The 26,275-nt window shown below is 46.8% G+C and overlaps 1 protein-coding gene across 1 annotated transcript in view; it reads left to right on the top strand.

Annotated features, from left to right (window-relative positions):
* The window catches only part of COL6A3 (collagen type VI alpha 3 chain), a 110,360-nt gene that overhangs the window by 63,316 nt on the left and 20,769 nt on the right, over nucleotides 1–26,275 (top strand). The window contains exons 22-39 of the mRNA XM_081899488.1: nucleotides 540–605; nucleotides 728–781; nucleotides 1,983–2,018; nucleotides 3,619–3,681; nucleotides 4,609–4,671; nucleotides 5,755–5,817; nucleotides 7,461–7,523; nucleotides 7,847–7,897; nucleotides 9,427–9,462; nucleotides 9,561–9,623; nucleotides 10,689–10,751; nucleotides 19,172–19,204; nucleotides 19,302–19,338; nucleotides 19,437–20,107; nucleotides 20,503–20,599; nucleotides 22,396–23,088; nucleotides 24,823–24,916; nucleotides 25,920–25,978. Coding sequence (XP_081755614.1) covers nucleotides 540–605; nucleotides 728–781; nucleotides 1,983–2,018; nucleotides 3,619–3,681; nucleotides 4,609–4,671; nucleotides 5,755–5,817; nucleotides 7,461–7,523; nucleotides 7,847–7,897; nucleotides 9,427–9,462; nucleotides 9,561–9,623; nucleotides 10,689–10,751; nucleotides 19,172–19,204; nucleotides 19,302–19,338; nucleotides 19,437–20,107; nucleotides 20,503–20,599; nucleotides 22,396–23,088; nucleotides 24,823–24,916; nucleotides 25,920–25,978 — 2,305 coding nt within the window. The remainder of the gene's footprint in view (nucleotides 1–539; nucleotides 606–727; nucleotides 782–1,982; nucleotides 2,019–3,618; nucleotides 3,682–4,608; nucleotides 4,672–5,754; nucleotides 5,818–7,460; nucleotides 7,524–7,846; nucleotides 7,898–9,426; nucleotides 9,463–9,560; nucleotides 9,624–10,688; nucleotides 10,752–19,171; nucleotides 19,205–19,301; nucleotides 19,339–19,436; nucleotides 20,108–20,502; nucleotides 20,600–22,395; nucleotides 23,089–24,822; nucleotides 24,917–25,919; nucleotides 25,979–26,275) is intronic.

Raw genomic sequence — 26,275 nt, 5'->3', positions numbered from 1 at the left:
GACTTTAGACTGGCAACTGTCATGGAGCAGTTTCTCTGTGAAGCAGAAGGCTCTTGATGTCCAGTGGTGTGCATCACTAAAACACGCACACAATTTTGGTTCTTCCCCATCTCTGGCATACTGTATACAAGCAGCCCCTAATGTGTACACGGTTCCTGGGAGTGGGCCACAAGCTGTCTCAATTTATTTAGGTTTCTCTGCTGACCAAGTGGTGGCTCTCTAGAACGGGAACATCTAGGGTACTGGCTGCACCATACTGCAGCGTAACATGCAGATGCAGCTACCTCTTCTGAGGTGACTGAAATTTGGGCTCCTAGAGCCCAACCCTCAAAGCAATCGAGGCATCAATCTTTGCTAGTTGAATCCCTTCCACTGGGCTGAGGCAGGGGAAATATATATAGCATAACAATCTGAGATCTCAAGGCATGTTAATTTTGCAGCACATGTTTCAAAACACAAATCATGGCTACTCAGGAAGTTACTAAAGCAAATGCTACCTCACTAATGACTTGTTCACTTTTTGCTGCTGCTGTTTCCAGGGCACACCAGGACCTGATGTCACTCAGCCAGGAGCTAAAGGCCAAAAGGGTGAACTTGGACAAACGGTAAAGCTTATTTCATTGGATTGTCACTGCAATAAAAACTGATAATTCAAACAAAATGTTGTTATATTGATTACTCTTTGCCTATAAAGCAATAAACAGACTTTGTGCTTTGTCTGTCCCAGGGAGAACCTGGAAGAGATGGACCAGCAGGTACCCCAGGAGGACCTGGAAGAAATGTGAGTACTATTCATTTCCTACTGTTTAGTTTGCTTCTGGTTAATGGTTCCTAGCGTGAAATGGAAGGAAACAGCTTTGCTACACTCCATCAACAATGCATCAGGACAGGGAACTGAGCTGTTATTTGTAATATTTTTCATACTGTCCTTCATGAAGATTTGCTTCTTGGAAACAATTTGGAGGGCTGCAGGTTGGTGCAGCACCCCAGTGTGGGTTCTTTCTTATTTATTCATGTAGGTGCATTTAGAGTCCACCTTTCTTCCAGTTCAAGCTGACATTCAGCGGGGTTCCCAGGTGGTCTCCTATGACTGGCTCCACACTTGCTTAGCTTCAGTAACATCTGAATTGTGCGCCTTCCAGCCAAGCTCATGCTACTGTTAGAAATCAATGTGTTGGGATTATAGTATTTGGTTACTTACAAAACCAACGAGAGAAACTAGGGGAAACAGCCAGGTGTCGCAAACAGCAAAGTTCCTTCTGTTTGTGATGTTATCCGTGAAGAAAGCAGCACCGTATTTCTTCAGGGATGCCTGGCCTTTCCTGGTTGCATGAGCCATTTCCCTGCTCTCCCCTGCGTGCTCTCCTGCTCCCATGCCAGTATCATCAGGGATGGATTCCCTGCATTCAGTCACCTTGAGCTGGTTGCTGCCTGAGACAATTCAGGGGATTTCACGCCAGCTTTGGAGCGAGGACATATTGGGAGGAACATGTGGAAAATGTGGACTGACACACCTTCATCCAAAGATCTGGATATAATAATTTCAGTCGCAATGGGCCCCAGGGCTGAGGCTTGGCGGGAGGCCACATTACCGTGATGAAGGAGGCTTGGCCCTGCCTGTTACAGGGAATGGTAGTGAGAATGTGGGTCCTGTCTGGGGGGCAGTGAGAATGTGGGTCCTGTCTGGGGGGGGAGCCATGTCATGGGCATCATTGTGGAAGAAACATTGAAGGAAAGGAGGGCCAGAAGCTGAACAGGGGAGGTGTCGGATAAGGCTTGTTTAGCGAAAACAGCTACTTAGCCCTGCTGTGATCTTCCACATGCCTTCCCTCAAAGGAAGTTCAGAATAAGTGGCCTGTTTCCTATCAGGGAACCATGAAAGAAGACTGCAAAGCAGAGGCAGTGACAAAAATAGAACAGAGGTTGTTGCTAGAGATAGATTCACATTACTCTTTGTGGCTGTGCTTTTTATCGATTTGCAGGGAGAACAGGGCAGAAGAGGACCTCCAGGGATCAAAGTAAGTGCTAACAATCTACACGCAAAATATAATACTTCTACACCATTCTTTCTTTCTTTTTTTTAAGATCCATGATTGGGAATATGGGTTGCAGGACAGGAGAAGTTATATCAGATTTGAAGAATGCAAATGAGAATTCCTGCAATTCTGATATTAAATATAAATTTGTGAGGTGACTTTGCATTTAGGATAATTTGTTTTAGGAACATTTGCCCTAGAAGCAGCTGAACCATTTATGGATTATTATTATTTTTTAGCTAATCATGTACACTGCTCATTTATACAAGGCAATTGTTATGATGTTTGCAGACATGAATATGCTTCACAGGTGGCTCATGTCTGGAAAAAAAATTATTAGTAATAAGACCTGAAATTCAGTGAGGTTTACATGGTTTCCCCCAAAGGCATGCACAGCACATTTCGTTCAGGTGTGCACCCATGGAGTTTTTATTTATTTAAAGATGTACATTTGTTGAATGCATATTCATACTCATTATTTTTATTCATCCAACAAAACAAAAGAAACTGAAGCTTAACTAAACTTACTTTTTAAAATTGACAACTAAACTTTACTTACACAACTTAAAAATGATACACAAAATTCCAAATTTATACGGTAGTATTAACCAGACGTGCAGAAATATATGGTCAATTTCCATGATCTTTATCTTTAACCAGATAATGAACTGGCCCAAACTGACCAAAACAGATCAAATTTTCTTCATCTTCCTGGCCTAGAGAAGGACTCCCTCCCACCTCCCTTACTGCTGCCACGGGAGCCAGTCACCCCAGGGATGCTTCCAGAGACTGATGTGGGCAGAAGCCATTCCAGCCATTTTATTCTGCCTGCATCTCTCTCTGCATTCCTCATTCCCCATTCTGCCTTTGTCTCTCCCTCCCCACCGCTTCCCTGAGAATTGTGGCAGTTGAGGGAGCTAGGTTGCTGCACTCTATGCTCATCACGATTCCTGGTTTTCTGAAACATTAGGGTGTCCCTGGCTATACCTGCCACACCCCATGCACACATGTCTGGTGTCGCCGCCCCCCCCCCCAATTTTATCCTTGCAGCAACCCTACAAGGTAGCTCAGATGAAGCTAAGCAGTCATGACTGGTCCACAGCCACCCAGTCTGGTTCATGGAAATAAACCTTTGAGGAAAATGAAGCTTTCCATGTAGATATTGGACAACATTTAGGAAAGTTACATTTTATCTTTTAAATGCTAGACTCTAGCCCAGAACCCTGTTCCCAGCAGTGGGCGGTGCAGATATTTCTGAGAAGCCCACAAAGAGGCAACATGGAGGCAAGAGATGCCCAGTCCTGCTGTTTGAACGTAGAAACTCCATGGATTTGCCTAATCTACTTTAGGAAAACAGACTCTCATTAAAAAGGAAGCAGAATTCACAGGTTAGGCCATGTATGCATGGTTTGAGGAGCAAAGGCAGAGGACAGCAGAAAAGTCTTCACACCCTGTTCAGTACCTCACCTAGGGTTAGTCAATTCCACATGTTGTGAAGAAGTGCTTATTTCTTTTTGCCTGTCCTTAATCTGCAGCCCACTAGTTTCATTACACTGGCTACTCAATTACTCTTATATTTTAGGGAAACAGAGGCCCAGCAGGTACACCAGGATCTGTGGGAGAACCAGGTCCAAGAGGACCACAGGTGAGGAGATTCTGTGGCTTATTTCTGGCATTTCTGGTGACGTTCCAGGGCAGGGCCCTGCTAGTCTGTTGCACAACAGAGAACAGGAAGGAGACTTGTGGCACCTTGAAGACTAATGTGGCTTGAGCCTTTGTGGGCTACAGCTGAAGCACACAGGAAATGTCACAGCTCAAATATATGCCCGGTAAGGTAAATCTGTCCATTCATAACAATGGTAAGTAACTGGTGCTTCTCTCTTCCCCCTGCAAAGTACCAACAGAGGATGCTGTGAACTTTATCTTTCTACATAATTCCTGGGATGTGAATTGAAAACGTACCAACAGTGGAATTGCACAGAGAGCATCATTGGATCGCTAAATAGTTAATGTTGTATATTTAGCCTACTGCAGGGGATACTGGTTTAATTCAGGTCCAGTGCAGACCAGAGCCGTAGCTGGGTGATCTTGCAGAACCATCCAGATTGCACCCACCAGCCACAGACAAATTAGCTTTTCTTTCCACCTCTCCTCCACCCTTCCTCCACCTATTCAATTCCTCACACACTTAACCTTGTAATGAATTCTTTCACAGAAAATCCATTATTTAATTTATTTTTATATTTTTAGCCGATTTTGTCCCCCCCCCCTTACCTGTGTCCCTGGTAGGAGCCTTTCTTACCACTCCCTAGCTACGGCCCTGGTGCAGACCATTATATATTTACTGAAGAAATGTCTGCACAGAGCTTCTATATATTATTTTGTGGTGTCATGACATGGGAAAGTAGGTTTTTGTCATTTCCTGAGATTTACTTATATCAGGGAAGAAATAGTGCCATGGCCTCAAAAGTTGAACCCAAGCCTTAAGTTACTGCTCCTTTGTGTTTTGGCAAAATTCCATTTTTGTATTGAATGTTTTTTACCTCAGCTATTTGCTTTTGCTTATATACAGGGAGCGCCTGGCACCATTGGAACTCCAGGTCTTCGAGGAGAGCAAGGCCTGCCTGGTCCAAGGGTAAAATTATTTTATTCTTTTTAGAATCGTATAATTGTAGATTTGGGAGGAACCCTTCAGGGTCATCTAGTCCAAACCCTTGCATTGCAGGAATCTCAGCTCAAGCACCCATGACAGGTGGCCGTCCAACCTCTGCTTAAAACCTCCAAGGAAGGGGTGTCCACCACCTTCCAAGGCCATCCATTCCACTGCCAACAGTTCTTAGCGTCAGAAAGTTTTTCCTGATGTTTAGCTGGAATCTCATTTCTTGTAACCTGAATCCATTGGTTTGAGTCGTACCAGCTTTCTCCACCTTCCATGTGAAAGCCCTTCGGAGATTTGAAGAAGGCTATAATATCTCCTCTCAGTCTCCTCTTTTCCAGGCTAAACATACCCAACTGCTTCTTTCCGTTCCTCATAAGGTTTGGGTTCAAGACCCTTCATCATCTTGGTTGCCCTCCTCCGCACACATTCCATCTTGTCAAGATCCTTCACAAATTGTAACTTCTTAAATGCTCCTTGTTTCTGTTAGTCTGAGAAGTTTCATTCAAAAATCCGTCCAGCAGAATTTTCTCTGTCAGGGAAAAAGGCGGAGTAGAAATAAATAGATACTGTAATAATAATGAAGCTGCTGTGATGTTATTGAGTAGCATCTGCAGAAATTCATTGTAGCTGTTCCTTCCACAAATTCTTCCAGTGTTGCCGAACACTGGAATTGAAAATAAAGTTGACAAAATTACCAAATATGAGTGCAGCTTTTTAAAAGTTTGAAATTTAGGTTTTAAAGGAACTGCACTTCTTTGCCCCAATTCATCTGGGGATTATATGAGTGCAGAATCCGGTTCTCATGGATGCCTTGTGTCCGACACGGCTCAGGAATTCTAAGAAACCAAAAAATCAGTTGAGTTTTGAAGTCAGTGGTTAGAAATAGTGCAGTTTTGAAAGGTTCAGTCTACCATCTTGATTCAAACACTGCCCAAGTATATCTGAACCTAGATTAAATCCTGCCCCTTGAGCTTCCATAAGAATTCCTCTTCATGCTGTTCCTGTTGTTATGTTTGCGCTATTGCTCTGTTGCCAATCTCCAGACCTTGGTCTCCATAGGGCGGTGGAGGCCCACCGGGAGTTGCTGGGGAGCGTGGCCGGCTGGGTCCTCTTGGGAAAAAGGTAAGTGACAAAATTACAGAGAACGGCTGGAGATGGGGGACACTAATGTTGGTGTTAAGATGTGGATGATTTTCTAGGGTTCCTGTTATGAAGGGGTGTCAGCCCCATTCTTCTGTGTCTGTATGCATTTTAACAATATCACTTTGAAAGCCGTAAATATAAGAGGTCAGCTCTAGTGACGTTGCCAGAATGTGTGAATGCTTAGTTTGAAATGTGAAGTTGTTTTGTGTTCGGACGCAGTACAGAACAAGCATGATTATTTCTCTCAAAGTTCTTCTGTAGCTCAAAATTAAAAATGAGATTCTGCATGTATGCAGAGTGCAAATGCTGCAATTCCTACTGAAAATGTGTCAAATGCTTTGAATGCTGATGTATCCAGAAGGGATTTTTTCTGTCTCAGGTTTAACTATCAACATAGGCGGGGGCGGGGGGAGCTTACAGAACCTGCATTAAAGCCTCTCCTTAATGTGGTTGGTTGGGCTATGAAGATAGGTGCCATTTTAAGCCAATTTAATATAGTGCAGCAAATATTAAAGGCACAATCTTAGGGTCTCTGGAAGGGAAATCCCCAGAGATTCTCATCTCTGCTGGCTGAGTATGAGGTCTGCCCACAGATGCCTCCTTGCTGCAGCTGTGGAAAACTCTCCAGTTGTTCCTCCTCTGTCGCCGATACAGCACCTGCGTTAGGAGGGGAAAGGGGATGATCCACTGTCAGAGCCCTCCTCCCTCCAGAATGGAGATAAAGTTCCCTGGCCCTGAAGCTCACATACTTCGGGGGGGGGGGATTTAGGGTTACAGATAGGAGAGAGAAATGTTGCCCCCCCCTCTACCCTCCAGTGTAAGCCCTGCAAGAATTTGAATTTGGTGGTTCCTCCATCTCGAGGCTTCCTTCCCTTCTCTCTTTGGGTTGCTGTGCCCAGACCTAGGAAGAGAAAGAGAGAAATAATAATAAAGCTTTGCATTTAGATGGCACTAAACACAAATAATCATAATAATTTCAGTATTTATACACCGCCCATCTGGCTGGGTTTCCCCAGCCACTCTGGGCAGCTCCCAACAGAATATTAAACAGAATAAAACATCAAGCACTGAAAACTTCCCTAAACAGGGCTGCCTTCAGATGTTTTCTAAAAGTCAGATAGTTGTTTATTTCCTTGACATCTGATGGGAGGGCATTCCACAGGGTGGGTGCCACCACCAAGAAGGCCCTTTGCCTGGTTCCCTGTAACTTGGCTTCTCAAAGTGAGTGACCCTCCAGAAGGCCCTCGGAGCTGGACCTCAGTGTCCGGGCTGAACGAGGAAGGAGGAGACGCTCCTTCAAGTGTTGAGAGCCTTTTATTTACATTATCTTGTTGCAATGTTTACAACCCTCCTGCATGTGAGATTTGTATTGTTACTCCCATATTTCAGATGGGAGTGCTTAAGCAGAGGAGGCAGATGTTTACAACCCTCCTGCATGTGAGATTTGTGTTGTTACCCCCATATTTCAGATGGGAGTGCTTAAGCAGAGGAGGCAGATTTCCTAAGGTCACCTCATGAGCCTATTGCAGAAGCGATTCCAACCAGGGATTCATATCCGAGCCCCTTAAGTACTGTGTTATACTAGCTTGCATCCTAAGTTAAATTTATTATTTTTAACACAGGGTGAACCTGGCAATCCTGGTCCAAAAGGTCCCAATGGTCCCACTGGGCCCCGAGGAGAGACGGTAAGTGTGGCTCCGTGGAGGCTGGAAGCATTGCCGAACAGCATTTCCCCACTGAGAAACGAACAGCCAATCCCCACAGGCTCGCTTCTGAGAGGCTGAAGAGCTTGATCCCTGCAGCGAGGCCAGCGCTGGCAGCTCACAATCCACTTCACAGAGCCTCCGTTTCAACTCTCCCAATCCTCTCTTTCAAAGAACCCTCTTTGAACACATTAGCCTTGGCCTTCTGGCATGTCTAATTTTGAGGATCACGTACACTGGCTGAAGACAGCTCTAAGCTCCAGGGTGTGTTGCGCATTCATGTTCTGCACCTTTATGTCTTGTAGGGAGATGATGGACGAGATGGAGTTGGCAGGGCAGGAGCTAAAGGCAGAAAGGTATGTACAGTCCCAGGGCTTGCCTTTATCCGATAGATACATGAATGGTCCCTAATCCACAAGGCACGTCTTAATGCAAGCTTTGCAGTTGAGTTTGGTGAAAGCAAAATGTGTATCAAGGAGCGCAAGGCCTCTTGCCCCTCCCAGGGTATCTTGCCTTGTAAGGCAACCCTGCCCATGTCCTCTTCCTGCATGTTGTGTGGCCCTCCCTATCTCCTGCCCTCAGGGCAGGCATGACACCACCTCTCTCTTTCTCCAGAACTTTTCTTGTCTGTGTGGCCTTTGGCTAACCCCCTTCATCCCTTTCCTTTCCCTAATGGTGTTGTTGTTGCTTAGTCGTTTAGTCATGTCCAACTCTTCATGACCCCATGGACCAGAGCACGCCAGGCACTCCTGTCTTCCACTGCCTCCCGCATCTTGGTCAAACTCATGCTGGTAGCTTCAAGAACACTGTCCAACCATCTCGCCCTCTGTCGTCTCCTCCTTGTGCCCTCCATCTTTCCCAAGACTCTTTCCAGGGAGTCTTCTCTTCTCATGAGGTGGCCAAAGTATTGGAGCCTCAGCTTCAGGATCTGTCCTTCCAGTGAGCACTCAGGGCTGATTTCCTTCAGAATGGATGCGTTTGATCTTCTTGCAGTCCATGGGACTCTCAAGAGTCTCCTTCAACACCATAATTCAAAAGCATCCATTCTTTGGCGATCAGCCTTCTTTATGGTCCAGCTCTCACTTCCATACATCACTACTGGGAAAACCATGGCTTGAACTATACGGACCTTTGTTGGCAAGGTGATGTCTCTGCTTTTTAAGATGCTGTCTAGGTGGTCACACACAAATCTTTGGGGAGGGATTTGCCTGTTTTCACCTGTGAAACTCTGCAATGTTTCAAGTATACTGCAAGTACTCTACAAGAATACACCCTGGTGGTATTGTAGGAATCATAATAAAAAAATTCTTGATAATGTTAGTCTTCACAGCGGTTGTGCTTAATTAGCAAAAATGATTTTATAAACAGGATGACCGAGAAATAAAATGGATGATAAAAGCCAAGACTAACAAGTTCAAACCAGAGCACAATGTACGAAGTTATCTGAAGTATGCATATACAGAACTAGACTCCAGTGAAACTATTATTACTTAGAAAAGAAATCCTAGAGACATTGTAAGCAGCACATGGCAGTGGGAAGGGGTTCCTTGGGACATTTCCACACCAGCCAGTTACTTCCCATTTACAGCGTCTCAGGCATTCATGGGGGCGAGGAGCATCCAGGCAACATCAGTCTTATGTTGCATGAATCCCCCCCCCATGTTAATTTGCCCTTACAGGGGGTTGGGAACACAATTTCAAAGCAGAATTGATGGAGGTGGTTTGTTTCTGCTGAGTGGCGTGGCATGGCATGCCTGTTGGGTGCCTCCTCAGGTCTGGTTTGGCACAGCTGGGAACATCTCAGCCCTTTTATTTCAGGGAACAGACAAGGGACGGTCACTGCCTTTGCTTCACTGAACCCACAATCTGTTTCTTATTTCCACAGGGAGAGCCAGGTTTCCCAGGATATCCAGGAATAAGGGTACTTAGAAAAATTTTAATTATGTTCCTTATGCTAAAGTACAGTAGCTCATGAGTGACATGTGCCAGAGAGATAATGCTTTGCTCTGTTTTAAACAGGGTGCGCCTGGAGATAATGGTGGCGTTGGAGATCCTGGCCCCAAAGGAAGCAGAGGTCTCAGGGTAATGTAGCTTCATGTGCTTGATAGTGGAAGATTAAACTGAGAGCCTGCTTGGTTCATGTTCTTCTACAAATCATTTTCTTTATTCCCAGTTTCATCCTGTTGCATCTACTTGCATAGTTGTATTCGGTGCCTTTTTTGGGTAAAAAAAGAAGTCCCAGTACTCATATATTCATAAAAATGCTGTAGGTGCCAGCACAAAATCGGTCTCAGACCATCAAAATGATCAGTTCCAAGGCAAAGATCAGCTTCCACTTCCAGTTTACTAGAGAAGAGATCTCTAATAAACTCTGAGTGGGCCAACTGCAGCCAAGCATAAACACATCATAAAGTTAGACTCAAATGTGACATGCTTATGGAAGGTGCTTTCTGTTCATAGTAGTGCTGTTTTACAGCTCATGTTAGAGCATAAATCCAAACAAGTGTTCACGTACTTGTGCAAAAACTTGTGCAAGCTGTATTCGAAGATGTTACTGCACTGCAGAAACATTTGCAATTACTACTGACTGTTTTTCACACACTATTTATGGATCCAACACACAGGAGTCTGCATAGTGTACATGAACAAAAATGTTACTTAAACCATTTATATGCTTTTTTTGCCAACTTGTCCTCAAGGCAGCTTACAACACTTGCTTAAAATAAAGATCATTTCAGCATAAGTAAGTCCAAATCATCAAGTAATAAAAGAGCCCCTACAACAGTTAACTAGTATAAACTTCCAAATGAAATTAAATGCTCTCAAATGTTTGGGTAACTTGTTGGAGAGCGGATTTCTGTTCAACGTCCAGGCGGGTGGGGTGAGGAATTTCAGAACCCTCATGGCCTCCTCCCTCTCTCTCAGCCAGTGATGGGGGGTCAGAGCAGCCCCACGGACCAGGGCAGGGCAGAAATAATGGAGAGGGGAGGGTCTGCAGGTAGGCCAGGTAGAATCATGCTGGCTCTGTTTGCAATAATTCAAACCTCTCCAGGTAAACAACCCATAGCAGATGTGATTAACTTAAAAGGACAGAAGTGTGGGATCTGGATCAAGCACGTTTACTCTTGTTTGCCTTTTCCTGTTTAGGGAAGTGCAGGGGCACCTGGTGTACGAGGCCAAAAAGGAGAGAATGGATATCCCGGGCCAGAGGTAAGTTTGCAATACACACATTACTGGTCTGACATGTTGATTTTGCTGAAGAGTCTAGAATACTTTTCCATTTCTTTCTATACTGAGCTTACTATTAAACTCACATGCCATACTTCATCTCTGTTAATCTAATAGAATGATCCCAAGTTATCTTGAATAAACCTTTATTTCTTGTATTTCTTTCTTTTTATACCTCGCCTTTTCCCCTGGCGGGAGTCAAGGCAGCTTACAGATAAAATTAAGAACCGCTAAAAACAGGAAAAACTCTGCAATTGTGTGAGAGAGATTAAGGAATTATAAAGAAGACATTGTTATTGATCTGAACATTTCTAGCTTGCTTGTATTGCTCGAAAGTCTTATTTTTATTATTTATTTTACTATTTATTAAATTTGTATACTGCCCTATACCTGAAAGTCTCAGGGTGGTTCACAGGATAAAATCACAACATAAAAACATATGTGCAAAGTTTAAAGAAAGTTCCAAGAAGAAATGATAATACAGTGAGGGAACTGGCTCTTGCTAGCTGATGTGAACATCACTCCTGTCAGGGTTTCTGGGAGAGAGGAGGAGATGACAGAGGAGACGGAGAGCGAGTGGGAGGAGGGGCAGAAGGATGAGGAAGAAGATGACGGAATTCTGAGGGAATCCACGAGTCTGAGCAGCGAGTCAGAGGATTCTCAAAAGGGGGTTACCTTAATCAAGCAAAAGGGAGGAGAAGGGAGAAGCGGAGAGGAGCCCAGTGGAAGACAGACGCAGCAAGAGGCGTCTCAGCCGGAACGGAGAAAAGGGGGTGGAGTCGTCAGCCTCTCGGAGGGAGCAGGATTAGGAGAGAACAGAGAAAGGGGGTTGGAGCAAGGTGTTCAGCCGGAAAGGGTGGAGAGCAGAACAAGGGGTGGTGTAGCGGTCGAAAGAAAGGTCAGCAGCAACGTACGCGCGCCAAGTTCAAACGTAGAGGCGCGCGGAAGTGGAGAGAGCTCAGGGGAGGAGCCCGGCCCTAAAGCCAGAAGGAGGGGGGAAGAGGCGGCAGAGGATTCAGCCTCAGGCGAGTCACGGAGAGAGGGAACCCAGGGGGGCAGGAAGACCCTGCGGAAAAGAAAGGAGAGGAAGAGGTGGTCTAGAGCCAGGCTATTAAGTTGGTGTGGAAGAGGGGAGGAGTCAGAGGGGACTTCAGCGGTCTAACGTGACAGACGTACGGCCACGATGCTGAACTGTACGAGAAGCAGAAATCTTCAATAAACTTTTCCTGTAAATAAACTGCAACGGAGTGAGGTCTCTTGTGAGCTGGGACCCGTCCTGGGTGGCCGTGACAGTAAGTCCCCTCTCAGAAAGCAAAAAATTTTTTTTGCGAAGCTCACGAACGGGAGCAGCCATGAGCGCTGAGGAGCAGCTGGTTGCACTGCGGGATCAGGTTACCGCTCTCACATCGGCAGTCATTGCTTCGCAGAAGAAGAATGACGACTTGGAGAAGACGTGCCAGGATTTGCAGGCAAGGTGGGAACACGCGGACAGGGCGGGGGCCCCAGGTTCCAGAGCGGAGGGCATTGCGCTTGGACGGAGGGGGGGTGCCCTGGTTCCGCATTTTAATGGCAACTTGCAAGACTATCCCAATTTCAGAGCGGACGTCGTATATGCACTGCATTTACTCCGTCACGATTTTAAAGATGAGGAGGAGAAAGTGGGGTTCATTGTTTCGCACCTGCATGGGGAGGCCAGGGCTTGGCTACGTAATCTGTGGCGCGAAGATGGACCGGCCCGTCGCAATTCAACTGCGTTCATCAAAGCGATGGATTCTTGTTTTCAATCCTCTGTGGATGTGGACATTGCGCGCCGTCAAATGCACGGGCTGAGGCAGGGGAAAGCGACTGTGCGCCAATACCACTCTAAATTTTTTGCATTGCTCACCGCCTTAGATTGGCCAAAGGACAGTAAGCCGGTCAGAGATCTTTTTTGGGAGGGATTGAGCCCCCCCATCAAGGATGAGATCGCTAGGGGGGACAGACCCCAGACCCTAGAAGACGTGGTGCAACGGGCTTTAGCTATTGGAATTCGACATGAGGGACGTCCGTGGCACGAGGAGGACGGGTCCCAAGCGCGTGCGCAAGCGAGGACTCTCCCTTTTGTGCACAGGGATTTCAGCCGTGCGCACCCCTCGCCAATGGGGAAGGACAGCGAGGAGCCAATGGAGATTGGTGGTGCTAGGGCTCAGAAGCCATCCCAGAGCCCTGTCCCTGGTGCAGCCAAAGCGAAGCCTCCTAGAGGAACCAGGAAGTGTTACATCTGTGACAGTGCGCACCATATGGCGAAAGAGTGCCCCCAGAGGCTCCAGAAGCACACTGCAGCACTGGCAACTGTAACAGCAGAGGTGCAACCAGGGGAGCAGCTTCAGGGAAACGACAGTGCCTGGCTGGAAGCAGAGCTACTGGGGCTCAGCCAGGCGGATCTGTAGACAAGCCCCCAGCATCACTGCAGAGCGTGGACCCTTTGCCTCCCAGACCGGCAGTTCTGCTCACAGCAACACTCCAGTTGCCTGATGGGAGACTCCTCGAGGTTCCAATAACGATCGATTCGGGAAGCAACGCCGACTTCGTGGGACTGCAGTTCGTTAAGCAGCACAACATGGCGCTCCTGCCTGCAACGACGCCTCTAAACGTGGTCACGGTAGACGGCAGGAAGTTGCTGGGGGGGCAAGTGGTGCAGCAAACCCCTCCCATGATGATGCAGATTGGCAACCATCGAGAACTTATTAGTTTCAATGTCACCCACTTATCGGACACACCCATCGTGTTAGGCATGAGTTGGCTGGAGAGGCACAGTCCCGCGGTTGCGTGGTACCAGCGGCAGATCACCTTTTGTTCATCGTATTGTGCTCAGCATTGCTTTCAGACCGATCAGGGAGGAGAAGCCGAGCAGCAGTTGCATCTGGGTATGGTGCAAACGGTGCCTCACAAGTACCAGGACTTCTTGGAGGTTTTCTGTGAGAAGGAAGCTGACAAGTTGCCGCCTCACAGACCTTACGACTGCGCGATTGATTTAGTGCCAGGGGCGCAACTGCCTGCTGCCAAGCTGTACTCCATGTCGGAAGACGAGATGCAAGAGCTTCGGGAGTTCATAGACCATAACCTCAAGCGAGGTTTCATCCAGGAATCTAAAGCAGCGGGTGGCAGCCCTGTGTTCTTTGTGAAGAAGAAAAACACGCCCCAAAAAAGGCTTATAGTGGATTACAGGTTCATAAACAGCTTGACTAAGCCCAAAGCTTTCCCCATGCCCAAGATTGACGACCTTTTAGCGACCGTCAGGAGGGGCAAGATTTTCACCAAGCTGGACCTACGTGGAGCTTACAATCTCATCCGCATCCGGAAAGGAGATGAGTGGAAGACCGCCATGTTCACCCCTCTGGGCACATACGAATACAGAGTCATGCCTTTCGGTCTCCAAAATGGCAGCCACGTTTTTCAAGCATTTATGCACCACGTGCTAGCAGGTCTCCTCTACAAGAAGTGTGTCTGCTTTCTCGACGATATCCTGATTTTCTCGGAATCGTCGGAGGATCACGATAAGGACGTGAGGGAGGTCCTGCAGAGGCTGAAGGACCACAGGCTGTACGCCAAGTTGGAAAAATGCCAGTTTGATGTCAGAGAGGTTGATTTCCTTGGCTACAAGTTGTCCGACGAGGGACTGGCCATGGACAGGGCTAAGGTTCAAGCGCTGTTGGACTGGAAAAGCCCTCGAAATCGGAAAGAGGTCCAGAGGTTCATCGGCTTTGCCAATTTTTACCGCAAGTTTATTAAAGGTTTTGCGAACGCGACGGCGGCTATCACTGACACCCTCAGTTCCAAGAAGAAGAAGTTCGTCTGGACCGAACAAGCGGAGCGGTCCTTCCGGACGCTTAAAGGTCTTTTCGCCTCCGAAGAGCAGCTGCTCCACGTGAATCCCGGCAGACCCATGCGGGTAGAGACCGATGCGTCAGACAGAGCGGTTGGGGCCGTTCTTTTGCAAGAGGATTCGCAAGGCAACTGGAGACCGGGTGCGTTCTACTCCCGGAAGCTCAGCAAGACGGAGCGCAATTATACCATATGGGACAGGGAGTTGTTGGCCATTCATGCAGCTTTCAAAGCGTGGCGACACTTCTTAATAGGAGCCAAGCACACGGTGCAAGTCCGCACGGATCACAAGAACTTAGAGTATTGGCGGACGGCTAAGTTACAGACCCAGCGACACATGCGCTGGGCGGAGTTCTTTGCGGATTTCGACTTCAAAATAGAATACATCCCAGGAGACTCCAATGTTATTGCAGACGCGCTGTCCCGAAAGCCGCAATACTTGGAGGAAGCAGCTCCAATCGCAGCAAAGCACATTTTCGCACCGCAGGCGTGGACGTGCGCTACCATCGCAGTCGACCTGGACGCGGTGCGACGCGCGTTGCAAAGGGATCAGTTTGCACAGTCCAAGATGGAGGAGCTACGCGGAGGGTCGCGAGACAACGATGAGTTCCAATTGCAAGATGGACTTTTGACTCGTAAGGGTGCCCTTTACGTGCCCACCGACGATCTTCGAGCCAAGGTTCTGCAACAATTGCATGACGCCCCTAGTGCAGGCCATTTCGGCAAAGAGAAGACGATGGAGTTGGTGGCTAGAGACTTTTGGTGGCCCCAGATGAGAGGAGAGGTGGCGGACTACGTCGCCAGGTGTGATATCTGCCAGAGGTCCAAACCAGTGCACCAGAAGCAGGCGGGATTGCTAGAACCGCTGGAGACACCGCAGCAACCGTGGGAGAGGGTAGCGTTGGACTTTGTTACGGACCTGCCCAGCTCCAGAGGTAAGACGGCGGTGTTAGTGGTGGTGGACTTGTTCACCAAGATGGCGCATTTCATCCCTTGTGCCAAGGTGGCGACGGCAGAACAGACCGCAAAGCTCTTCATCGATCACGTCTTCAGAGTGCATGGACTTCCGCAGTCCGTCTTGTCCGACAGGGGGCGCCAGTTTGTTTCCACTTTCTGGCGAAAGCTTCTGGGCATATTGCACGTCAAAATCAACCTGACATCGGCGAGACATCCACAAACCAACGGTCAAGCGGAGAGGGTCAACGCGATCATGCAGCAGTACCTGCGGTGCTACGCCAACCAGCGACCTGCGGCGTGGGTGGACTATCTGCCGATGGCTGAATTCGCCTACAACAACACGAAACACGCATCCACCGGGGTGACGCCTTTCTTCGCGAACAATGGCCGTCATCCCAGAACCTTCCCGAGATTTGCGGCACCAGGAGGGGGGGGGCCTCAAGATGCCGACCAGTTTGCAGCGGAGTTGCAAGAGGTGCACGAGGAGCTGCGGAGACATTTGGAGCTGGCAAAACAGGCGTATAAGGTGCAGGCCGATAAGCACAGGAGGGCGGGAGAGGACATCCAGATTGGGGACTGGGTGTGGTTAGCAGCCCACGCGATGCCGGCCAGGTCATTGGCCAAGAAGAAGTTAGGACACAGGCAGCTAGGGCCATATCAAGTTGAGGCTAAGATCAATCCGGTGGCTTTTCGTCTAGCCCTTCCGGAGGGTTCCAGGGTGCACCCGGTCTTTCATAGGTCGGTGCTCACTCCCTACAAAACCCCACACAGGTTTCAAGAGTCAGGAGCACTCCCAGAGCCACGTAGGAGGGCGCCTGAGGGGGGGGAATCGCCAAGACCAGAACCTCTTAACGAGGTCACAGAGATACTGGACTCGAGATGGGGGGAGGAGGGAGTTGAATATTTTCTAGCCAGGGAAGGCACTCCGGCCTCTGCCAATAGCTGGGTGCCGGGTTACGCGTTGGACGAACCCCTGTTGAAGGAGGAGTTCCATGCACTTTTTCCGCACAAGCCCATGCCCGAGGAGTATTTTGATGATTGGCTTTTCACGCCCACTTTGTCAGACAGCACGTTCGAGGGTTTCTCCTCACCCGAGGGCCATACGCCCGAAACAAGCCCGACCAGGGATCCGAGACTGGGGGGGGAGGAGACAGGCCCTTGTTGGTGGGTGGATCAGCCAAGGGAGGCATGGAGTCAGAGATGGATGGTAGGTCCTTGGCAGGCAGCGCCAGGAGAAGCAGTGATGGAGGAAGAGACTGTGAGGTCTGTGGGTGGGGAACCCGAGTTCGAACACACATATACGGAGATGACAGAGGAGAACGTTGAAGTGGACAACTTGTATCCTGAACCGACCCCGGAAGAACCACGTTTTCCTCAACCTGCACCCGGCGAGCGGGAGGGGGGAAGGGGGGGCTTCGAGGGGGGGATGGATGTCAGGGTTTCTGGGAGAGAGGAGGAGATGACAGAGGAGACGGAGAGCGAGTGGGAGGAGGGGCAGAAGGATGAGGAAGAAGATGACGGAATTCTGAGGGAATCCACGAGTCTGAGCAGCGAGTCAGAGGATTCTCAAAAGGGGGTTACCTTAATCAAGCAAAAGGGAGGAGAAGGGAGAAGCGGAGAGGAGCCCAGTGGAAGACAGACGCAGCAAGAGGCGTCTCAGCCGGAACGGAGAAAAGGGGGTGGAGTCGTCAGCCTCTCGGAGGGAGCAGGATTAGGAGAGAACAGAGAAAGGGGGTTGGAGCAAGGTGTTCAGCCGGAAAGGGTGGAGAGCAGAACAAGGGGTGGTGTAGCGGTCGAAAGAAAGGTCAGCAGCAACGTACGCGCGCCAAGTTCAAACGTAGAGGCGCGCGGAAGTGGAGAGAGCTCAGGGGAGGAGCCCGGCCCTAAAGCCAGAAGGAGGGGGGAAGAGGCGGCAGAGGATTCAGCCTCAGGCGAGTCACGGAGAGAGGGAACCCAGGGGGGCAGGAAGACCCTGCGGAAAAGAAAGGAGAGGAAGAGGTGGTCTAGAGCCAGGCTATTAAGTTGGTGTGGAAGAGGGGAGGAGTCAGAGGGGACTTCAGCGGTCTAACGTGACAGACGTACGGCCACGATGCTGAACTGTACGAGAAGCAGAAATCTTCAATAAACTTTTCCTGTAAATAAACTGCAACGGAGTGAGGTCTCTTGTGAGCTGGGACCCGTCCTGGGTGGCCGTGACAACTCCTATGACCCGTACAACTGAATATTAATTTATACATTTTTTTAGTAAAACAATAGCTGAAGATGTTAATCAATGCTTTTCTAATCTGAAATGAGACTGGAAGATACAAAATAATCTAAAAATTAAACACCCAAATTGACAATTTTAAGTTATCAGCTTCAAAACTTGGACCGTCAAAGTTTGAACTCCAATTTGAACTCCAAGTCGTGTGCATTTCAGGCTTCGCTTGTGATATCTCTGGGCTTGAGTCACCCACCCTCATGCCAGCCATACTTGTGCCATTTTGATAAGTGATTATTATATAAACTATCCAACTCCTGCTTGCTAATAATGAAAAAAGCGATGAACAGCAGCAAAGAACCCTCTCTCAGTTCATTGGAATATAAGAAGAGCCCTGCTGGGTGAGACTAAAGGCCATAAATTATTTCCTTCTCCACCAGAGGCGCCAACTTCTGCAGGAGAAGGGGGCCATCGTGGGGTGCATGATGTGACCCACACGGCATCAGGGTGTGGGTGGAGCCAAATGCAGTGGCTCCTCCTCCTCCGGGAGCTACTTACCTGCTCCTTCCCCTCTGTGGCCACTGAAGCCTCGCTCAGCTCCATGCTTGGCCTCTTCCTCCTTGAACATTTTCCTTTGAACCAACCTCATCCCTGAAATTATGGGGGGGTTTGGCGCCTGAGAGATGGAAGCCCTGCTTTCCACCCTCCACCATCTTGAGTAACGAAGAGAGCACTGGAATTATTTCCCCCTTAATTTCCCTGGTTTCTTCGCCCTCCTGTCATGATCTAGGCTTAATTTCCCCCAAGGTAACCCTCCTGTGACCAGAGGCAGCTGTTTTACAAAAAGAGAGGAAGAATTACGCCACTCCTTGCAGCGCCAACCTTATGCCTGCGGGATTTGGGGACAGCATAGAATGCGCCAAGGACTTGACTGAGGCTTCTTGGTATAACCCAATCAGTAGAAAGGCAAGCAAAGCACCCTTCTAAACATTTCATGGATAAGGCCCTCAAAACAGTGGTACTCAGAATTTTCAGTAAGAAGATCTCCCGATGAAACTTTGGCTTGAATTCAAGGCACACAGTTGTTTGGAAGAATGCACACAAAACACATACACACTTTTTATATTTTTTATTCATTTTCAAATATAAAAGTGATACAGGATTCTGCAAAATACAATGTCAACAAACATGATCTGATGACAATAAATTGTAACTTACTTCCTTCCTGTTCCATTCCCTGGCAAGACTCTTCTGACTCCCCCCCCCCCCACCTCCAGGGGCTTTGCCCTCCTCCCTGACTACTCTGTTGACTGAAATCTGACAAGCACTCTGAAACCCAGGTCTTGCAATTACAGTTGCATTTTAAAATCCTTTCTTTCAGGGACTCAAGGGTGACAGAGGAGAAGCAAGAGACGTAAGTCATCTTCTCATTCTGTAATTTTTCGTGCTGGTACCAAACTTCTTGTATTTCTTCATTTTTTTCACCGTTTGCCTTTCCTTTTCCTTTAAAGCAATGCACCCTTGTACGCAACATCAAAGATAAATGCCGTAAGTCCATTTCTTTTGCCTCTAATGCTTAGTTTGCTTTGGAGTAGACTATGAAGTCATTGACTTTCTTTCTTTTTCTTTCTTTCTGTTATTCACAGCCTGCTGTTATGGTAAGTCCATATTAGATTCCTCAGTTTCTGGCACCAGAAATGGATGCAAGCTGTGGCTTCAAAGGAACGGACTGGTTTGTAGTTGCAGAATATGTCCCTTGCTATTTTGGAAGCAAATGTGTTTGATCATATTCCTTTCTTGCTTAATGTATCCACTACCTGCAGGTCCCAGGGAATGTCCAGTTTACCCCACAGAACTGGCATTTGCTATAGATACCGCCACTGGGGGAAGTGCAGACATTTTCAACAGAACGAAGCAAGCAGTGTTGACAATTGTCAACAACCTCACAATTGCTGAAAGCAACTGTCCCAGGGGCGCCCGGGTTGCACTAGTTACCTATAACAGTGAAGTCACCACTGAGATCCGTTTTGCTGACTCCCGGAGGAAAGGAAATCTCATCAAACAGATTCAAGAGCTCCAAATGCCACAGACCTCAAAACAGCGAAGCTTAGAAACGGCCATGTCTTTTGTGGCCAGGAATACCTTCAAACGTGCCCGCAGTGGGTTCCTCATGCGGAAGGTGGCTGTTTTCTTCAGCAATGGGCCAACAAGAGCATCTGCAGAACTTAACAATGCTATCATGAAATTATATGATGCGGGAGTTGTGCCTGTGTTCCTTACCTCCAGGGAGGACAGACCCCTCATAAATGCACTGCAGGTTTGCATCCCTTCAACTTTTCTTCTGCTCCAGGGGTATTTTGTGGGATTAAGCCACAGCCATTCTCCAGGGACTGTGGCCATCAGGCATATTGCCCTCTTTTAAAGCCTTGCAGTTTTTTTTAAAAAAAGAAGTGGCATATGTATTAAAGCATTTATAAATATGAAAAAGAAATGGTTTTCATTTTTATGCACTGTAAAAAAGGATAATGAAACTGACTGCCTGGTTTCTAGCTCTCAGCCACCATCTCCTGTGTAGTCTGAAGGCAGGTCGAAAAAGCATAAGCTGCTCAAAGTTTTCAGAAGTCAGCCGAGTCTTCTGCTTGGCCTCAGCTATTCATGGGCTGTCTACACCAATCAATGTTTGATGCCGGTTTTCTTTTTTGTCTAAACCAGATCAACAATACTGGTGGGCAAGCCATCGTATTTTCTGGCAACAGGGATCAACTGAACCAAATTATTAGGAGAGTGATAACGTGCCACGTTTGTCTAGGTAAGGTTCTTGGGTTTCTTTCCTATATAATGTGCTTTTCAAGGACGGTACAGTTTGCAGCCATTACTATGAATTTGCTTTAGCTGCACAGTACAGACAATATGATCTTCTGCCAGCTAGGCAGGGCCTCTTGTCAGGAAAGGCTTTAAACCTTTGTCCCTTGTCTACCACACTGCAGAGCCATTCAAGAACCTGCCACCTTCAAATTTACTTTTGCTACTGAAGTGTAGGTGCCTCTACATTGTAGGCTAGGGTCAGGGCTCTGTGCCAGTGCAGAACCATCCATTGTACCTTTGAGCAGCTGCTGGACCCCTAAAACCCATTCCTTGTGAGGTGCCAAACCTGTTTGTCTTAGTGAGGTGCAAATATACAGTATATGCTTATGAGAAGGCTCCACAGGATCTGCTTGGGAGTTCTTGTTTTCCTGGATGTCTACCAGCTGAAGGCAGGTACAGAACTGTAGACCAGGCTATTAATTAAAGTAAAGGGTTCTCCTGAGCATATGGTCAGCCAAGAACTCATAGTCAGCAAAAGACCCCAAATCCACACCTGGTTTACCACACCCCTCAAAGTGTTCTTTTCCAGCGACACAATTTAGGAAAGTGGGGCAGCGAAGCTTTTTTGTGTTGCTGTTGTTAAACAAAGTGGGAATCAGAAACCCTTCTGGATCTACTGTGAATAGAGATCTTTCAGTAGATCTCAATCTGCCCACCCCTAATATGAAAGTGTTTTTCAGTTGGAAATGTCCACATCACACATTGTTTGTTGCACAATGCACTAATTTTATAGTGATTTTATTCTGAATATTGTATCTAACTGAAAGAGCACTTTTTGTTTGCAAAGACCCTTATTGTGGCAACGTGCTAAGTTGTTTTCAGGTTTATGGGCCATTAAATTAGTGCCATACAGATAAAGGTAAAAAGCCCTATCTTGCCCAAACATCTGGAGGCAGTCACAGTACATATGCCATGACTGATAAAAGGTAAAGGTCCCCTGGATGGTTAAGTCCAGTCAAATTCAACTATGGGGTTGCGGCGCTCATCTCCACTTTCAGGCTGAAGAAGGTGCCGTTTCTCCACAGACAGCTTTCCGGATTATGTGGCCAGCATGACTAAACCACTTCTGGCACAACAGTTGGATGCCAGAGCGCACAGAAATGCTGTTTACCTTCCCACCGCAGTGGTACCTATTTATCTACTTGCGCTGGTATGCTTTCGAACTGCTAGGTTGGCAGGAGCTGGGACAGAACAACGGGAATTCATCCCATTGCAAGAATTCGAACTGCCAGCCTTATAATTGGCAAGCCCAAGAGGCTCAGTGGTTTAGACCACAGCTCTACCTGCGTCCCATGCAGAAGAACCATTGGTGGTCCTGGCATCTTTCTGCTCACAGCAGTGCTGTTCAAGTGCCTTCATTCTACCCTGTGATACTTAGCCCCTGCAGGGTCCTGCAGTTATAAACTGAAGTCTAAAAACTGGCTTCACTTAGCCAGTGCAGCAATGCCATGACTTCATGGACAGCTGTCCAATTCACTGGTAGTAATTGCAGCATTTTGCTGGGGAGAGAATCAATGGACCTGTCACATCTTCATCTTTTGCCCAAACTGTACACTCATTTTGAGGGAATTTTAAAACCATTTGCTTTCTTTGAAATTCTCAAAATTATTTGGGAGCTACCAGAATTTGTGACTCTGATGCAATATGCCAATTCAGGTTCCTACACCCTCTTGTTACTGTGACGCTGAAGGATGTTGATTTCAGATATTTGAGTTAACTGTGATATGTTTATTCCTTTAGATGTATGTGATCCTGATTCTAGCTGTGGTCCCACAAGACCTTTTACCAGAGACAGGCGGGCTGCTCCTACAGATGTTGACATTGACATAGCATTCATTCTAGACAGCTCTGAAAGCACCACTCATCTGCAATTCAGAGAGATGAAGAACTACATTTCGTATGTAGTAAGCCAGCTGGAAACAAGCTCTGACCCCAAGGTATCCCGGCACCATGCCAGGGTGGCCGTCATCCAACATGCTCCCTATGAGTTTGAATCAAACTCCAGTACATCTCCCGTCCAGGTGGAGTTGTCCCTGACAGATTATGGATCCAAAGACAAGCTGATGGATTTCATTAGCAACCAAATGGCACAGCTGTATGGCACACGGGCTGTGGCGAGTGCAATTGAATATACGACAAAACACATATTTGAGAGTGCGCCAAACCCTAGAGATCTCAAAGTCATAGTCTTGATGATGACTGGAGAGATTAAAAGCAAAGAACTCGAACACCTTCAGAGAGTTATTGTCGAAGCTAAATGCAAAGGATACTTCTTTGTCATTTTGGGAATTGGCAGGAAAGTGAACATCAAGAGCATCTACAGTTTGGCAAGTGAGCCCAATGATGTCTTCTTTAAATATGTCGATAAGCCCTCTGAGCTCCATGAAGAGGCTTTGCTGCGCTTTGGGAACCTCTTGCCATCTTTTATTAGCAGTAAGTACATGCAGTGGCACAGCAGTGGGAAATTTGATGCTGACCATGAAATGAAATGTGCAAGGAGAGGTGGGGGTGAAGTGTGCATTGCCCCTCCCCCCGGACATTTGAGCCAGGTGAAAGGAGCACTGATGTACTTCAGTCTCGGGGCAGTATACTTCATTTGTGGAACAAGAAGAAAAAGATTATGATGGTGATGTACTTGTTTGGTTAATGTCACACCTTTCCCTCAGTGCAGGACCTAAGACAGCCCATGACATGCATTAAAAACTGATACAGCATGTGTACACACACACACACACACACACACACACACACCAATCAGGTATAAATATTTTTAAAGGTTGCCTTCTTAAAAGTGACACTGAACGAAAACAAGTTGAAACCATTTAAAAACATTGAAGAAGAAAATATGCAATGCCCACCATTCCAAGACCCGGTCGCAACAGCCAGTTAGTTCCAGAGTCTGGGAGCAGCCACCAAGAAGGCCCTCTTGTGCCTGTGGGGATGGTGGGGCCAAGAGAGAGGCTGGCCCTGAAAATCTCAAAAGCCAGGCAGGCTCATATTGTGAGAGACAGTCTCAGCTGTGCCCCATCAACTGCCGTTCCTGCAGCTTCCTAGCCACTGATCTTTCACCAAGTGCACATTTGCTCTCCAAAGGGGCTGGAAGAGAGTTATATGCAAGGCCCTGAGGAGGCATGGGGTCAAGAGGTGGAGGGCCTCAGCTGCAATGCAAGGTCCCCTCTGAGTTGCAGCATGCATGGCAGAGCAGCAACAGCACATCAAGCACACAGCTGGGAGTGGGGTGATGCTGGGCCCAAGAGACCTACTCTAGACCAAGCTCTCTACAGCTTAGCATGCAGCTCTGTGGTTCTAAAGAAGAGTGTTTTAAGACAGATTTCAAGACATGCAGTTGGCAGGCATGTAGCCGTACCAGAAAACTGATACCTTGCATGAATATTATGTGAAGTTTTTCTCATGCTGCTGAGAAACAGTGGTACTATTCAGGCTTGGCTGTCATATAATCCAGGCTACTCAGGGACTACTGATTTTAAGACCCCAAACAGATGGGTCTGCTGAACCAAATGCATAACAGATCATATATAAAGTTTTCCCACAAAAAACTGGATACTGTGATTCTAAAATCCAAGAGACATGTGCATTTCTCTTAAGGGATTCCTCAATTTCTGTTCTAGACTCTAGTAAAGTTGGAGTCATAAACACTTTTCGTGGAAACTCATCTTGTGTGTATTGAGCATCACAGCTTTATAGTCCTCCTTTCAGTTGTCAACAATTTCCAGCTTTATGTTGCAGACTTAAAACTCTTTGAACCCTAATTTGGTAAAATCTCTTGTTTCTTCCCCTTTTTTAGGTCAACCGATAACATATTTAAGTCTAAAGCATAGTCTCCTCCATTATAGCTAAAGAAAAACTTCATTTAGTTGCTGGCAGAATTACAGTCTCCACATATTTTGCTTATATCGTAATTAGAAGCAGCAGAATGGAGAGCTGTGTTTTATTACTTGCAAGACTGAAACCATTTTTCATTGGGAAGAAAGAAAGAAGAGATTATGCAAATTACTATTTTTCCTTGTATATAATAAATGATAAGTATTAAAATGCTTAGATATGGCCCCTATCATACTTACTAGACTACTTTTATTATGGTTTAAATTGAAATAGTATGTATGGCCAGGGAGAATGGCTTTGTTCAAATTCTGCTTGTATTTTTAGGTGAAAATGCCTTTTACCTGTCTCCAGACATCAGGAAACAATGTGATTGGTTTCAAGGTGATCAGCCAGTCAAAAAATTTGGCCAGAAAGAAGTGTAAGTCTAATGTGTTTTTAGTATTCTGAATAGAAGGAAAAGACAGATGATTGAACAGTCGCAGCTTATTCCCAAAATCAGATGAAATACATGTTTTTTGCCAGCAGTATGCATGTTTTCTGTTTCTGACAAATACACTTTTAAGATGAATTAATTCTCTTTCCTGTATAAGAGTGTGAGGCACACAGTGAGAAAAGGAACGTTTTGTATGTTTCACTTTTCAAGGTTTTAGCTCCAGTACCTCTCATTTGGGAGATTTTTGCTGGCTTGTTTGGAAGAGATAAGCCTGCATGCCAGTCTGCAAAGCTAACATTGAGATCTACTGAAGGCAAGGAATTAGACTTATCTTGACAATGGGTGTAGAAAAGATACAGTGGTGCCCCGCAAGACGAATGCCTCGCAAGACGGAAAACCCGCTAGACGAAAGGGTTTTCCGTTTTGGAGGCGCTTCGCAAAACAAATTTCCCTATGGGGTTGCTTCGCAAGACGAAAAAATATTGCGAGTCCCCGCAGGTTTTTTCCACTTTTCGCCCCTTTTCCTAAGCCGCTAAGCCGCTTAACAGCTGATCCGCTGATAAGCCGCTTAACAGCTGATCGCTAGAAGCCGCTAGAGCGCTGTAGCGCTAATCCGCTAAGCTGTCAATGGGCTTGCTTCGCAAGACGAAAAAACCGCTAGACGAAGAGAATCGCGGAACGGATTCTCTTCGTCTTGTGAGGCACCACTGTAATGAACAAGGGATTATTTTTACAGTTATTCTTCCCAGTCTCCTGCATGGGGGAATGTGCTCCAGATTCTAAAAGTTGATATTGGAAGGTGCCTTAAACTGAGAAATTCCATGTAGCAATCTAGTTAGTCTATTCCTCTGGGAAGTACACTGGATCATGGCAACATCATTAAATTTAAGATTAAATGGATCAGGAAACTTTATAAGAACTGTAAAGCACTTTGCTCATAGGGGAGAATATACACATATCCATAACTAATTTTTGTTTCTTCAATTAGAAACATTCCAAATAATGTTACCTCCACACCTACTACTACAACAAAAGAAAAACTGGAAGGTATGTACAAATGTCTTTAGCATATTTTATCCTTAGTATATTTGATCCTTACATGTTGCATTTTGGCGGCAGTTAAGGACCACCACTTTTCTTTGGAAAAGAACAAACTACACATTGTACACAAATGCACAAATGTGTTTGGCTTTTTGAAAAAAAGGAAAGGAAAAGGAGCTGCAGGAGGTTGCAGTCTTGAGTGGAGGAGCTGCAAAGGCAAGTGGGGCATATTTGTTCTCTAGAGCAGGGTTTCCCATCATCCCTGACCACTGGTCTTGCTAGCTAGGGATGATGGGAGTTGTA

This window comes from Podarcis melisellensis (genome assembly GCF_964234715.1).
Source record: "Podarcis melisellensis genome assembly, chromosome: 1".
In the NCBI taxonomy this organism is placed as follows: Eukaryota; Metazoa; Chordata; class Lepidosauria; order Squamata; family Lacertidae; genus Podarcis; species Podarcis melisellensis.
The sequence above is the reverse complement of the archived record's forward strand: the minus strand, read 5'-3'. Positions and strand labels throughout refer to the sequence as shown.